A 16,297-nucleotide genomic window follows, 5' to 3' on the forward strand; every position below is an offset into this window, starting at 1 on the left:
TGCTTTTTCTAATCTCTTCGCCATCTCCTGTGGGACATACTCATTGCCAGAATCTGCTAGTACCATATGAGCTGTTGGTACTCTTGGCTCTGTTTTAAATGAGTCCAGCTTTTTCTGGTTGTCTGAAAGAATCAAACCATGTAGGTTTCAAAAATGTTCTCAAGACTGCCTCTTTTCCATCCACCTGCCCCATGGCAAAGTCAGCTATTTAAATGAACTTTGCCATTTTTTTTGTTGTGCTTTCCCACTTTCTAGTTTTCTGCCAAAGTAGCACTCAGTAGCTCTAACATTGAGTTTGGAGCAGAGGCAGGATTTTAGCTTGCTAAACCCAAAGCTGTTTTTACAAAGCCATCTGGAGTGCTTAGCCTCAGCCTCCTTTTGGGTTATGTGGTCTAGAGTTTATAATATTGCTAGGACCAGATGCAGAAGTAGCAATGAGAATGTATGTGTATTTTTGAAAAACCTTCTTCTACAGTGTCTGGGCTTCCAAATGAAATTAGTTGTGAGATGCTAGCCAAAGCAGTGAGATTAAAGGAAGCCTTCAAATGAAGGGAGTTGAGGTCATCTGGTGCACAGGAGATAGTTCCAGGTGCACGAGAGAGCAGCCTGAAGAGGTGTAAGGTTGTTGGGGCAAAAGACACCCTAAGAGTCTTAAGAGCATTAATTGGTGGGTTGCTGTTGGACTTGATTTTACCAAAGCAATACTGACTCTGTATGTGTTTAGCTCATTACTAAAATCTACCAACATTATTTGGTTTATAGCTACTTTCTGTCTTTGGCTGCCTTTCTGTCCCAGGAAAGGAAGCCTTTGGCATTGGTTCAAGATGGCTGTTCAAAACTGTCAGAGTAACGCTGGCCTTCTAAGGGTTAACTGAGCTTCAGCTAACACCCTGCCACCTTGCTTTGAATATTGGGTTGTCTTGTTGGGGGAGAGAACACCTCGCTTCTAAAAATGGGAGAGCTGAACCACTGGGAGAGGCTTTCTCATATTTTCAATTTCAAAAGAGAATGACAGCTACTGAGATTTATAAAATTTTAAAACATTCCAATTTAAAGGGCTTTAAATATTGAATGCAGATGACAATTCCATAGGCAGAGCAACCACGGAAAGAGGAAGCAGCAAAGTTTGATCCTGTTAAGGGCTAAAGGTGGTCTATTAACTTTGGAGGGACAGACAGCAGTCTTGCATAAGAAAATCTGGCTTTTCTACCAGATGGTAAATTATTATAGAGCACTAAACAGTTGCAAAAAGATCAAGTCTATAAAGCATCTGGTAGGGTAACTGACAATTCATCAGTTTTGCATGATGTGCGTTGTATGTATCTCATGGGCTTGAGAGGAAAGTTATAAATCTGTCAAGCTTGAAACTGGAGAGAAGCTTGATCACATTTGCTAAAAGAAGAGAGAAATCGAGAGACAGACCTATTCTTTAGCTGAGGTTTTTGTGTTCCTGAGAGTTACTCCTGAATGAGGGCTGTGGAGATGCCATTCACATGACTTCTGAGCAATCTGCACTCAAGATACACCATTACATCAGACGCTTTTGTTGTTAATGGAAGTGAATGAAAGAAGAAAAGCTTTCTGAAAGCTATTCATCCCCAATCTGGTCTGATACATACCTAAAATGTTTTCAGCACCACCTGTAAAACTTGTTCTCTGTCCTAATCTGAAAGAGTTTGACACACATCATTAGTTTTGACACAGTAATTTCAACCCTTGTTGGTTCCCCCCCCCCCCTCCCCCCCGAAGAGTAGCCTCTTAAGATTCTGGCTGCTGTTGAGCCAGATGTAATGCAGCTTAAAGTGTGCTTCAGTGGGTTCGCTTCTCTGGGCTGCACAAATTAGCACCGTACACACAGAATTTAGAGACATTATCTTCACTCTTAATCCAGGCACTTCTTCCCATTCCCGTGTGGGCCATATCTGGAGAGCTGGCTAACACCGGGCAAACTGCTTGGGGACTGAACGGAGTTTCCCGTTGGAGTAGAGCTTATGCAGCTATAAAGATACAACTATCTGTATCTGTCTCTGCGGTGTAAGACACGTTAATGGTGCTTTTAGTAATTCTTTGGCGAGAGATGAATGAGGATATGGAGGTTGGAGAGCAACAAAGAGAACTGAGTGTGCGGCTGGTACGAAGAACGTCTTTTGCAGTATTCAAAATCTTGCTGCTGAGCTTACTTGGATTTATGCTTTCTCATTGAGATAATAAAAGCAGAATGAGATGATCAGTATTCTCTCTGCATCTAGGTTAGAACTAGGTTATTTTGTAAAGTATTTTCAGATGTCTTGGCTGTAGAAGACATTGCATAAATAAAGATTTCTCTGTGTTGTGTGATATTATAACGTGTGAAAAGATTTACTGTGCAAATACAGTAACAGAATGGAGAAGAATCATGATCTGCTGTTTGTTAGTATGATGCGATGTAAATATTTGCCTAGGTAGATTCTCTTGAGATTTCTTGCGGATTTCCCTCAGCACTGTCATTGCTGGCATTCTTTGAGCACTATATTTTTGACAGAAGTAAACATGTTCATAACATGTGATACTTACTTCCATCAAAAGCTCAGTGATTCTCAAAAAAACCCCAAACAAACCCAGACACTTCCTCTTCCAAAACCCTAGCAAAATGCAAAAATACCTTTGTTAGAGCAGTCTTGAATGTGTTTGTGAAATGTCTGCCAACAAGAAGTGGTGGGTCGTGCCACATACAGGCTGTGCACATTCAGATACTTTGCTTCAGGGATACTCATGGGGTCCACTCAGGCTGGCATCTGCCAGCATGAGATTTTTTTCACTATTAGTGCTGTGTGGCCAACTTTCGGTAACTCTTGCAGCTTTGTGAAGGAGAATCCCGTCAATTTTTGAATGACTCTTGAGCTTGCGTTGAGATGCCCAGCACTGAAAGAGTGAGCCTCTGTCCCTGCTGAGCGTTGTCACTTTGAGGGAATGGGGCTTGCTACCTCCTCTAATATCTGTCTTAACAGGCAGACTTTGGACTTCCAGGTGAAAGTAAAATGAGTGTATTCTCACGAAAAGATAAAGAAGGCAGATATACAGAAATTGCATTCTTTTTAAATACCTGCCTTTTTTGGTTCGGTTTCAAGGAATTTTTTGTATTTCTATATCCAAGCAGATGCCCAAATTAAGCCAATTTCCAAGATAATTTGCTGTGTTTTGGAGAAGGAATATCCAATCCTTAATCCTTTTAGACAGTCCTCCTCTCCATTTTTGGGAGGTTGAAGCATAGGTGTTTGCTTTGGGTAAAGCTTCTCTTTATAGACACTTTCTTAATAACCTTCTATTGTGATTCTGGTAGCCCTGTGAACTTGACAGCTGATTCAGTTCAGGTTCTGTTTCTCCTGCTTGCACCCGTTGAGACTCGTCTGGTGTACACCAGCCCAGCTGGATGGGCCAAGCTACGCTTAACATGCAGTTGACTGCAAACCACCCTACATATGCAATCAAGCGTGTCTCTCTTGGGCAGATAGATGAAGGAGGAGTTACACAAGCTTAAGACTATTCCTTCTATTGTAACATGCAACTTCAGAACTATTTGTTGTGAAAAAGAACAACTAAAGGATGTATTAATAGGCCATAAGAGAGACTGGACCTGAAGATAAACTTGGAGATGGGTGTGCATTTATGCCTCATGACCCTTGAAAACAGCTTACTGGATTTGGGGACATCAACGTGAATCTCTACTGCTCAAGCAGGAAAGAGTTAAATTTCACTTTAAAAGTATCTGTAACTGTCTTTACAATGCAGTTTGGTATATTGGCAGTTAATCTGTGTGTCATATTTGATCATTTTCCTTTTCTTCCTCTCTTGGTTTGCAGGAGTAAGTCTGTGTCTGTAACACTGGATGTACTGACCACTTGCCTTCATCTAAAGAGGACTTGCTCTACTTTGGAATATGGTGCCTAACTTCTGCGTCCCAGTACTCACTGTGCCAGCAGCCATCCTCTGCTGCTTGATGCTGCCTTTAGCAGGAGCGGACAGTAAGTAACATTCAGTTTTGGAAAGCTTGAATACCTTGTAAAATTTCTTTCAACAAATGTTAAACTTTCTTGGTTTGTACTGGAAACACTGATGGCTAAGGGATAACACCCCACCCCCCCAATCTCTTATTTTCCAACGTGTGCAATACAGATGAACAGTATGTATGTGAAGGGGCACAAGTAGAACTAAAAAGGCTGACAAAATTTATTCAAGCGCAGGAAGAGTTTCTGTAGTAGCTGCAAGATCAAAACCTGACAATTTGATTTCTAACATGTACAGATGAGGTAAAGAAAATTGGGGCAGAGGAAGAGAGAACTATTGGGGTCACAGTATCCCTGTTACTTTATTTTACTCGTTCTTTTACCAGCTCTCGTAATTTGTGTAGTACTGAGACATGTCGCCTGCGTCGGCAAGTGATTGAGAGCTGTTGGGGAAAGGGTGCAAGTTTTTACCTTCTGCTGTAGCTCTCCTACATCTGTATTTCGGCAGCATTGGAGTCAACTGTTTCCTTGTGGTCATGCTTCAAGCTATTGTGTCCATGCCTATTGTCCTGATAGTCTTACAGTGCTGCTGTGGCAGGCATTGATTAGCCCCATCCAGGCCAAGGGCAAAGCTGTGCACAAAACGCTGTTGTGGACAGTCAAGAGGAGAGAAACTTGGCTGATGGTGGACTGCTGAAAATACCTGTATGAAGACTGCAGGAAACCTTGTGGGTTCTTTGCCTAGTCTTGGTTTTCATAACTCTTGTGTATTTGCTAGACTATCCCCAAGTATTTGTGCAGTCCCACTCCCCCCCCCCCCCCTTTTTTTTTTTTACCAGAACCAGTTTTTCAGTGTCCAAATGCTTGCACATTCATTGCAGACTCTGGCAGTTGTGAATGCTCCATGCCTTTGAAAGCACCCAGGGCTCCTGGGATACTTGAGTTGGAGCAGAGAGGTGACCGTGATGCACCTCCTGAGCTGCCACCAACCATCTGCTTCTCACTCCAGCTTTAGTCACCAGGCTCATAATTAAGATGTAATTATGTGAAAGTTGAAGGAGATCTTGATACATGTTGGTTAGGAGCCTGGCTGAATGGAGAAACAGACTGAGGGTCCTAAATGTCCTCGACTGAATGGGAAGGAGTAAATTTAGAGAAGCTGGAGAGAAGAGTGAAGGGGGTATGTGAGAAAAGATACAAATTCACTACTTTTGTCGTCACTAGGGATGACTTGCACAGGCAACGGATTGTCTGTATGAGTCTGAGCTGCCCAGTTAAACTGAGGGCAGCTGGTGTCTCCTTCCTCAGCTTTCTTCCCTGGCTGCTGGTGCTGCTGGAAGATGCTTATTCAGATCACTTTATGTCTACACATTGTAGCCCATTTTGGAGTCTGGCACAGAGAAGTATATGTTTGATGTTCTGAGGTGTATAAAAATTCCCAGAGGTTCATTATCTTTATCCTGGCCCCTGCAAAGGAGAGGAACATCACTCCATCAGGTACGCGGAAACTGGTGGAGCTTGAGATATCCTAGGACAGTTCTTGGCCTGAGGATAACTAGCACTAGACATGGTTCGCTAATTTTGTGGAATACTTCTACATGCTTAAAATTAACAGAATTGGCCCTGTTTCACGGGCCTAGATCCAAATATTGGTGTCTCAGATGTGGAACGCTTCTGTGTTGAGAAGCAAGTGTATCTGTATGTATGCCTTTTTCTCTGGCACAGACTGACTCTGAATTATTTTTCCTAATCTGGAAGGCAGATCTGGAGGACAACGACCTTTTAACCGCCACAGCCACCATGGATTAACCGAAGGTTTCCTAGGATAGAAAGTGTTGCTCTGTGTATTTTCGCAATTTACAGCTTTTCTATTATCTTACCCCACTGAATCTTGCCACCAACTCTCAGTGGCAAGGAGCTGTGTGAAAGGGCCTGCTCTGCACCTCTGCAGGGGGGAAAAATCATCCTCAAACCCTGCATATTTCATGTCATGCCATCAGTGATGCAGACGGGCAAGATACGATAGTGAATATGGCATTGGGGGAGTCCTGGTTCAGGACAGCAGTGAAGGGCAAGGGGAAGGTATGATAATATACGCACACTGGAGCTGACTGTAAAAGTTAGAGAGGGATGCTGTGAAAGGAGCACTGCATATGGACCCTGCTCGGTTTTTTTGGTCCCCTAAGCATCCTGTTGGTTCCAGTCAAAGACCGTTTATTTACATGGATTCCTGATGTAATATGGCTGTTCCTGAGATTTCACTGTGATTATTCCTTTTCCCCATTGCAGTGCTGCTTGGGAGGGATGGGCAGGCTCCGTATCTGCAAAGCATTTCTACATTTCCCCAATTAAAAGCAACGTGATAGTGGGAGTAGGCTTGTCCCTGGAATTCCTGCAGTCAGTCCCCAAAATCGTTTTTTGTAGGAACAGCGAGGATCGAGGGCAGGGAAGGAGGGCTGGGGATGGGCTGTGCTGCATCCTTGGCAGCAGGCTGCCCCGTGGTTCACGGCCAGGTGCTGGGGGAGCACCCACAACCAGGGCTTCCCTACCTTCCCTGCCTGCGACGTGGAGCTGCTGTTGTCGCAACACATTTCAGTGTCGCTGCCGTAGCTTTATGACAATTAGGCAACTGGCGGATAGCTAGATGTTAACGCCTGAGATAAAACAGATTGAATATGTATCGCCTAGTGGAATTAGTGCCGGGCGTGCGCTGCGGTGCCTCTCCTGGAATTGAGTTCACAGGAGCTGTGAATAATGTCAGAGCTGTGGAATTGAAGGGGCATCCAAAGGTTAAACGTGTGGCAGTGTGTTAGAAAAAGAAGGGCTTGCTGGGTGCCTTCCTGCCAGCAGGACAGGAGCAGTGGTTTCCTGGCCTCTCTGGTGGGGTGCTGGGAGGAGAAGGTGAGGGGGAAGGGGCACATGTGCATGAACAGTGGATACAGAAGTGCTAATTTGGCAGAAAGCACTTTCAAATCCTCCCCGGCTTTTACAGACTGCAGTAAGAAATTATTAAATTTTCTCTGTGATCTGACTGTGTTTCTGTCAGGGTGACCCTAATTCCATTAGAGCAGCTCAGAGCTGATTCAGGATGGCTGTTTTACACTTTCTCCCTCAGCTTGCTTGCATTTTTTTTTTTAATGCACTCCGTGCTTCCATGTCTGTCAGCTTTTGATTGTGCATAGGAAAAATGACTTTGCAGATTTCATTTAATGTTCAGTTCAATTGTCAACTAAAAGTTGCTCCTTTCCAGCTTTTGGAAATATGTCAGTTACTCTAATAAAATAAAAAAAAAAACAACAAAAATATCCCCTCTCAAAACAAAATGCAGAGAAAACAGGAAAAAATCAATACTGTCATCAGAAATCATCAGCAGTGTGTTTCGTTGTTGGCTTGGTTTTTTAAAAATTAGGCTTTGTTTTTGAAGTCCTGGGCACAGCTTTCATTAGCCAAAGGAAGAGACTAGGTGACCCATCCAAAGTCTTTTCTCACTGAAATATATCTTGGTTTGTCTTGCACAGAATTTCAAAGGGCTTGAGGAAGAAAACCACTTCAAAAGTGACCTTGTAGAAGCAAAGAACTAAGGCAGTATTAGGCCAACTACCTGTGAAGTGATACGTGATAAACAAACAATTTGCACCTTCTGATTTCTAAAGATAAGAGCAAACTTGGCTTTTGTTTGAGGGGGTGGGGGAAGGTTGCAGCAGTGAGCCGGGGCTGGTGAGGGCAGGTCTCTGGCTCTCACCACCTCTGGTGAGCAAGGACCCTAAGTCTCAAGTGTCTCCAGGCTGCCCTGCCCCTTGTATACCTTTCGGATGTAAAGCAACTCTCTCTTACATGTCGTACAGACTTTTTTTTTTTTTCAATCAACCATGTTTCTTGGATGCTAACTGGATTGGAGACACATTAAAAAAGAAAATAGGAAGGTGAGATGTTGATACTTGTGAAGGTTGGGAAGAGTACTGATCACCTTTCTAGACACGCGGCTCCAGGTGAGCTCTGTTTTGCCAGGGATTTTGCATTGCGTCAGAAGTGCTGTCTGGAGGTTTTGGACAGAAGAGCGCTGGAGTGTGTGTTAGGGCGCTTGGTTCCCCTTGTGTCCCAGCTCTGCTGTCTGCCATTACTGTTTTGTGTTCCTGGGACCCAGGAGTAGCGTGGCAGGTTCCGACTCCCTGATTCATCTCTGCGTTCTATGCTTCGTAACCTGAATGATGCCTCCACAGCAGCTCAGCTCCAAATACAGCTGCTTCGGGCCACCCTGCGGGACACACTTGCTGTTGTGCAAGTCTGGAAAACAGCTGCTTTGCAGAGCTGGGCAGCAGAGTCCCACCCCAAAAGCTGGACCTGAGGCTTCTCCACTGCTGCCTTGCATCTGTGTCTGCTTGTTGGTTTCTTGTTTGCATGCCTGTCCCCAAACACTGCACGTAGTGATTATGTGTAATTGGTATGATCAGATCCAGGTATTGCAGCACAGGTAAATACTAATCTTCTGCAATTCTGCATCGACTAGCTTGACAAATTCCATCAGTGAAAAGAACATGGAAAATACTGTTTAGGAAAACCCCTGTACCTGAGGCATTGGGGTTGCATCATTAAGGGGCAGGTTGAAATATTAACCACAGTTATTGTGCAGCTTTATTTTTGGTGTCCTTACTCCATCATATATATATATATATGTGTGTATATATATGTGTGTGTGTATATATATATAGGTATACATGGTTTCTGCACTTTTCTGTAAAATATCTAAATGCTGCCTGCTTATAACTGAAGTTGCAGACATCAAGGTAGGAGGGATGCTGTGAGGGCAAATGCCATGTATAGAGTAGACAACAGATCTTTTTCTGCATTTATAGCCATGCCCCTTTTAGCTCCAGCACTTGCAGGAGTCATGTGAATTTGTTTGGGTTGCTACCTACAACAGGTCACAGCATTGTCATTTGTCTTTTTTATTTATTGTTAAAGCCAACGTCATTCATCAGTCAACATCAGCTGCTAGGTCAAAGGTCCGCCTAGTCCAAAATCCCTTATGCAGCAATGGTCAGTACAGAGACCTATGGAGGATGTAAGAACAGCATAAATATATAGTGACCCCTTCCTGGTGTTGTCTTCTGGCCTTCAGTGGGTGTTGGCTCCTGAGCCCACAGAGGTGATGTAGTAACTTCAGACAAGCTCACTCCGGGTTTTGCTCTTCAGGCAGCTCTGAGCATGTTGTCAGTCTTCGGGGACATCCTGGGGCCAGTGGTTTGCGTGAAGACCATGGTGTAGGCTCTGACTTTTGCCTCTACACCATGGCTCCTTGTTTAACCCACTTACTGCTGCTCTGCAGGGCTAAACAGTCTCACTTGCCGTTGGCATCATTCAGACTGAGCTGCGTAACCAGAGTTAGTCTCTTGCCTTCACAAGGGAGTTCCGGTGTTTAAGTGTCCATGTAAGTTACCCAGCACCGCAGCAGATGTTGAGGGGCTGATACATTTAATACACGTTCTGTGAGAGAGAGTGTGCTTACTGGCTTGGTGATATAGAAAAACAGTAAAACTACCTGCTTAAAATTTTATTTTCAGTGTAGATTCATGGATTTTAAGGCCAGAAATCAGATCAGTGTAGTTTTCTACTCTGACCTGCATAGCACAGGCTGTATAATTTCAGCTAGTAATTTCTACATCTACTTTTAACAGCTGTGGATGAGCTAGCATGTAGCTTTTAGGAGGCTATCAAGTCATGATTTGAAGACTAAATGGTAGAGAATTTACCCGTCTCCTATGTGATCTGTAAAAATGGCAAATAATCATTACTTCTACAAATCTGTATTTATTTCAAGCTTCATTTATGTGTGTTTTGGGTTCAAACGCTGGATTTTGTAACCTGTGTCAGCTAGGCTGGAGACTCCTGCTATTTAATGCAATCTCCCTGAGAAGCAAGTTAGAGTGTAAGAGAGTTAGACAAGCTGAAGGTTTGTACTTTTTTGTTGTAGAAAAATGGGTTGGTCTTGATTTTCCTGATCAGAAATAGTTTTTACAGTTTTTCACTAATCTTCCAGACTTTTCAATATGTTTTTTAAAGTCAAGGGACCAGGACCAAGAAGAGAAGTGACCACATCTTGCCACAGTACAAGGGCACTTTAGCCCTTTTAAACATAGCATTGAGCTGGGAACACGGTCCTCCGTAATGACCTTTGAACCCCTTTCTAGGCCTCTGATTCTCAGGATGCGAACTCCTATTTCATTACTGTGACTTGGGTTTTTGCTCATTAATATCTGCCCATAAGTACATGAAAATGTATTTTGCTGGATCCCAGCTTATCCAGTCATCTGAGTAATTCTGTACAGGTAATCTTGCCCAGTTTATTAGCTGACTACCAATCTTGGTACTTACCAAATCTAGTTGCAAGTTACTTACATTTATTCCGAGATGTTAATCAGTTGTGACTATTTGCAGAGGCTGCTGTGGGTATTTTAAGGAGATATTTAAAATATCCTATAGTAGTAATGGTGACATTCTTTGCAGATGGAAAGGAGTGCCAGGAAACTGATAAAATAATATGGTTTGTCAAGCTGCACCTTGCTAGTAGTAGTATTGATGTCAGATGGGGGAAAAGTATGGGGTCTGCTGGAGCTTTCAGTGTTTTAGCTGAGCAGTTGTAAAAAGCAAAGAAGTGGTAATAAGGATGCTTTTTTTGTTTGTTTGATTATGTGTCTGTTATATTGGTGCTTCAGAATGATACTGTAATATAAGATGATCAAGCTCATTTTTGTGAACAACTAAGAGTATGAAATTTGTTTGCTCAGAATGTTAGTCAATCTTCTTTGATGGTGAACATGTTTGGTTTAAAAAGGGGGGGAAAAAAAGCGCATCTGTTCATGGATGCTTTTTCTCTGGTAAGATGTCTATCTTTATGTATCAGTAGCTGAAAAGCAGTGGTGTACTTTTAATTGAATGCTGTATTTAGTCCCTTATGAGAATCAGTGCTTTGTCTATGCCAAAGACAAATCACATTTATTTCGTTGGTGTGAAAACACTGTAGCGTGCTTACTGAAAGTTTTAAGTCAAAGAAATGTCTTTTGCCTTGCACACTTTACCGACATAGGATTACTGAATTAAACTAAAGCACGTTATATAGTGAACGATGGCTTTACATTTGTATATGAATTGTAGCCTGCAATGCTAGACCTTGCTGTGAATGTCAGTTACGTTTGGGCTTTCTCTGATGCTCATAACATTAAGCCTTCACAATAAGGGGCATTCACATGGTATTAAAAAGAAATAATTGCAGAATATATTCCATTTCATGTAGTACAGGCCAGAATGAACTTGCAGTCCTGCTGTGCTTTTCAGATGGCTCTTCATTGCATGTATTACTCATTATTTCCATTTTGTTTTTTCAGTAATTAACAATACGACTTCCAGGAACGTATTTTGTAAAATTGGATTGAGACATGTACATAGTACCTGGTCAAAACCTAAAGCAAATGGAAATGCCACCATTTTCCAACAGAGGTTTGTGGCACCAAGGGTGACCATTCTGAGTTAGTGCTCTGGATAAAGTCAGCATGTCAAGAAGAGGTTTGGACTTGGTTTGTCCCTGCTACATGTGGTTATTCTACTTCAGCCGATACTGGGCTCTCTGGAAGTAGCCATGGTCTCGTAGAAAAGACCATAATCAGTCCACTGTTGGCACTGGTCAATACTGCAAATTTAAAAAGAAGATTGCACTCAGGGAATTCTTCTTGCTTGCTTTTGCTGCTTTTCTTGTATTTTTTTTTTATTCTAAACTGTCTACATGTGATGACTTTGTTGACTTACCTTAAAGGTGAGTGATAAAAGCCCTTGCAATTTAATTGCTACACGGGGAGGAGAAATGACTCTTGAGCCTCTGTACTTAAGTCTCAGAGTGCAGAAGACCTACTTGTTTTCTTTGGATTTATTTTTAGCCCAATTCACTTCAACTGTTAGTGCAACTGTTGTTTACTAATGTTAAAGGTTGTTTTGAAAAAGGGGTTTTAAAGAGGCCAGGAAATATTTGGCAGCTTTACTCATGTATGTCTTTTGCCCCTGAAAAACTCCATTTGTAATAACCATTTTGAGTTTTGGCACTAGCACAGCTGTGCGTGGCAGGTAGGAGTTTTTGTTTTCACCTGCTTGTCAAACCCAGTTGGTGGCATGTGTGGGTGGGAGATGTGAGCATGTCGCCAAGCTCTTGCTTTCATTGTGGGGCCGTACGTAAGGCAGAGATGGCACTTGGTTTTCAAACTTGAAACTGAAGTTCTGTCTTTTGAGGCAAATGTGAGAGTTGCCATGCATTGGTTTCAGAAAGGATTTCGATCTTTGTATTTGTAAAAAACACAGCTTGGAAGTGAGAAGGCTATAGGTATATTGTACTTACACAGTGTTTAATTTACAAGAGGGAAGATTCATTGGAAGAACTGAATGATGAGTGGTGAAAAATCTTGTAAAATGCCAAAACCAGTTAAAATACTGATGTGAAGAAGATTACTATGTATTTTAATCCTATTTAGCATCAAACAGAAGCTTTCAGTAGTTTCAGGATGCAAGAAAACTGTCAGAGAAGTGAACTTATCTCGTGCATTCACCACATTTGATTTATAGGGCATTTAATAAATGGGGGGGGGGGTGTATGCTAGCAGGAGGAATCAGTAAAATTTGAAGAGGAAAACAGAGAAAATACTTTAATATTCCCTTGTAAAGGATTGGGATGCCTTATCCTGGCACAGTCTTCTCGTTCTTGGCAAGCTGACTACAAAGAGTTTAGTATGGCTCTCGGGAGGATGATGAGGATAGTCCAAGCACTGGAAAGGCTCCCTTTGCTCCTGTTTGGTGTGCCAGGTAATGGCCCTGGCTGTTGACTTGTCATTTATATATGCTGTATATAGACTTCCAACATAGTTTTTTATGCTCCATCACACACAGTTTATCAGGGGTTACACAAAGTTCTTTAGTTATAACCTGTTGTTTTCAGCTTTTTACAAGTTCATTTCATGGCTGAAATATGCCCTGCTTGGTCTTCAGCCAACATTCAAGTTGGGGGGCTGTATTTTATGAGTTGGACATTTGTTTTTTGGATGTTTCTGCAAAAATCGTCTTTGGATGCTCTTAAAAACAAAGAGAGTGGAAAAATACCTTTGTACCCTGTAAAACAAACTGTGGTGTTATTAATAGGTCTCAAGTCTAAAATGTCTGTGAAAACATTTGATGTTACTACAGATGCACTTCAGCAGTCAAGAGGAAATGGAACTCGATTTGTGGAAGGGGGTGAACCATAGAAAAATAAGCGACTGAATAATATAAAGGAGGTGTCATGCTAAATCATTAAGTGCATGTGAGTAAAGGATGCTGTCTGAGCTTGTGTGTAACTAAATTGCCCGTATATTCGTTCTGTGAATGTAGCCAGAGCTGGTCTCATCTCAGCCTTTCTAAGACCTGGAGGTGCACAGCAGAGGCAGTCTTCCAGATCCTACAGCACATGGCCTGTAACATGGGCAGAGAGAATTAAATCACATCGACACTGTGGAGTTCATGTTCTAATGCGTTTGTCTATTTCTTGAGGCAGTTGTGCAAATAGAGAGTTTTCTTTGTTGAAGTTGCTCTGTGGTTGTACTGTAGGCCACAAGGGTTTGGACTTGTCTTTCTTGATGATGCCTGTTGAACCTTGATTCTGCCTTAGTAAATGCATGAAACATTTAACATATTTAACTGCCTAAGTTTGGTTTTTTTCTCAAATGCTAAGATACACCTCTCTTCCTGTGGCTGCAGAGTTGTGTGTCTTTATTCTAGGAGCAGAGTATGATTTTGTGGTTTTTTTACACGTTAAGACAGAATCCCTGGGAATATGTGTTGTTCAGTCAGCATCTATGCACTGCTCAACATCTTTTCAATTAGACACGCAGCCTTCTGTTGCAGATAAAGCATTTTTTTCTGAGGGAAATCTAGCTAAAATTTCTGGCATTGTCTTTAATCTGTAGTGTGTTGCGTGAGAACGGCTTCCTGTATAATTTTGAGGAATTTAAGAAACTCCACTTAATGTATAAAGAGTATTATGCAGTATGCCACATGGTGTTTTCCAGGTTTATGTCAAATTGCAGAAGAAACTATGAATTATTTTGTGTTACAATCATTGCTGGACTGTGTCAAGATCAAGGTCCATTTATCCCAGAATTGCCCCAATGTAAGCCTCCCAACGATGGCCAAAAAATGCTACATGTTTTAGGGAGGTGCAAAAAGAAAGATCCCATACTCTTGCCTTTTCTCATCCCACCCAAATTAGTTCCCATTTCCTATGTAAAATTAGAAATTGTTGTAAGAAGCTGGACTTTTATTATTGCTTCTGTAAAGCATTGTTAATTGCAACAGTTCTCTAAATATTGTTATATCCACGTGGGCAAAGGAATAATGCCTAATGTAGATTTGTCAAGGTCAGATCAATCTAATTTCCTTTAATGACATGATAACAGGCTTTGTGAATGGAGAAGCAGTAGATGTCATTTATCTTTAGCAAAGTTTTCAGTGCTCCCTCATGAGACTTTTTCCTGTGAAACATCTGCTCATAGGGTGGGTATTTGGCAGTTTGGTAGCATTCAGCATTTGCAGTAATGATCTCTCTGATAGAATAGAGAACATGCTTATTAAATTTTCAGGCAACAACAAGCTGGGAAGAGCTGCAAGCATGTTGGAGGACACCATTAGAATTCAAAATTATCTTTACAAATTGGAGAAACTGTCTGAAAGGATGCATGTCAATAAGGAGAAATGTGGATAGATGTTTGAAAATAGGAGTAATCAGCTACATAAATACAGAATGAGAGACAACTGCCTAGACAGCTGGTATACAGAAGAGGTCTTGCAGTGCTAATGGATCGGAAACCATACAGGAGTCAACAATGCCATGCTGTTTTGAGAGGGACAGACATCATAGTGATATGCAGAAATGAGGATTACCATCCTGAAGACACATTAGATAGTCTTTCTGCTCTGCTCACATTGATAAGGCCTCCAGTGAAATGACATCTCATCTTGAGCATCCCATTGCCAGAATGGAAGGACTAATTGAGAAGTCAGTCCTCCCCATCCAGTGCTAGGAGAAAAAATAATGTGCTAAACTGCAGCTGGGAAGTTCGGGTCAGGCGCTAAGCAATGCTTGCTGACATGAAGGATTGTTGAGCACTGAATTGAATTTCCAGAGGAATTTCTGGAATCTCATATACAAACAGAAAGTGTTCCCTCATATAGCTTTTGAATTGCCAGTGTTATTTCTCGAACTGAATGTTTCTTTTTCTTCATTTATGAACCAGGAAGGTACAGCCTTCCAGTCTGTCTTCTCTAGGTCGCCTGATACTCTGATATTTTTATCCTGTCCTTTTTCATCCTCCTCTCCAGTGACAATGACTCTCTTCCATCTGACTTTGTAACTTTGTGTGAAAGTGTTTTCCAGGCCCTTAATCCTCCTCAGTGTCCTTCTCTGACTTTCTTGCTCTCCTCGAAAGGAGCTGATGGGGAGAATATAGGGGAGACTATGCCATTAACAAAATGAAGCTTAAAAACATCCTCTATATGTAATTTCCTCATGAACACTCATAGGTTTGCTAATTTTTTGCCCCTATCTGTGCACTGGCTGAAGGTCTTTCAGCTGCCCGTTGCGATGTGTGGTTCATCCTTCTGAAGCCATATGGTTAATTCAGCTCCACAAATTGTAACAGGTAGTTCTGGGGTTTTTTGTTCTCTCTGTACATGTTATTTATTTATCTGTAGGTAGTTGTCTGCCCTGAGACTTCACCACCCTTATATGTATGTACAGAGGTCCGTGTCTGAACTTCCATGGTTGCAGGAGCTTTGCTGGCCAGGCAGCCGCTGCACCAAGGCAGGGAGTTTCGGTGCGTGTGCGGTGGTTGCTGCCATGGTGCACAAAAACCTGTCTCTGTCATAGCACCAAATGTCTCTGCTGTTCTGCAGTGATTGTCAAATATTTCTAATGAAGTTGATGCGGTTGTGCTGGACTCTGTAACGCAGCACATACTGCAGCAGAGCAGGTTGGAGGGTCTGCCTGTCGGACCACTCCAGGAGAGCGATGCTGCTTGCTGTCTAGAGCAACGCTGACCAGCGGCTCTCGCAGGGTGCATTGAAACGGCTTCTGGCAGCAAAAAATGCTTTGGGGGACAATTGCAAAGGATGCTGCAGGTTTTGTAAGACCTTCTGACTAAAATCTGTCTTAATGCCTATTTGTGAGTATGAAAGAGAAAATGTATTAAAAATGAGTGTTTGTGTAGAATGCTTTTAACGTCAACAGTAGTGGAAAGGAAGATGTG

The 16,297-nt window shown here is 42.1% G+C and overlaps 1 protein-coding gene across 15 annotated transcripts in view; it reads left to right on the forward strand.

The window, feature by feature from the left end:
- The window catches only part of PTPRF (protein tyrosine phosphatase receptor type F), a 394,257-nt gene that overhangs the window by 135,436 nt on the left and 242,524 nt on the right, over positions 1 to 16,297 (forward strand). For all 15 annotated transcript variants that reach the window (XM_052800806.1, XM_052800805.1, XM_052800810.1 and 12 more), the window contains one exon: positions 3,840 to 4,001. In XM_052800806.1, coding sequence (XP_052656766.1) covers positions 3,917 to 4,001 — 85 coding nt within the window. In that variant the 5' untranslated portion in view covers positions 3,840 to 3,916. The remainder of the gene's footprint in view (positions 1 to 3,839; positions 4,002 to 16,297) is intronic.

The sequence above is a fragment of the Harpia harpyja genome, chromosome 11 (genome assembly GCF_026419915.1).
Source record: "Harpia harpyja isolate bHarHar1 chromosome 11, bHarHar1 primary haplotype, whole genome shotgun sequence".
Classification (NCBI taxonomy): Eukaryota; Metazoa; Chordata; class Aves; order Accipitriformes; family Accipitridae; genus Harpia; species Harpia harpyja.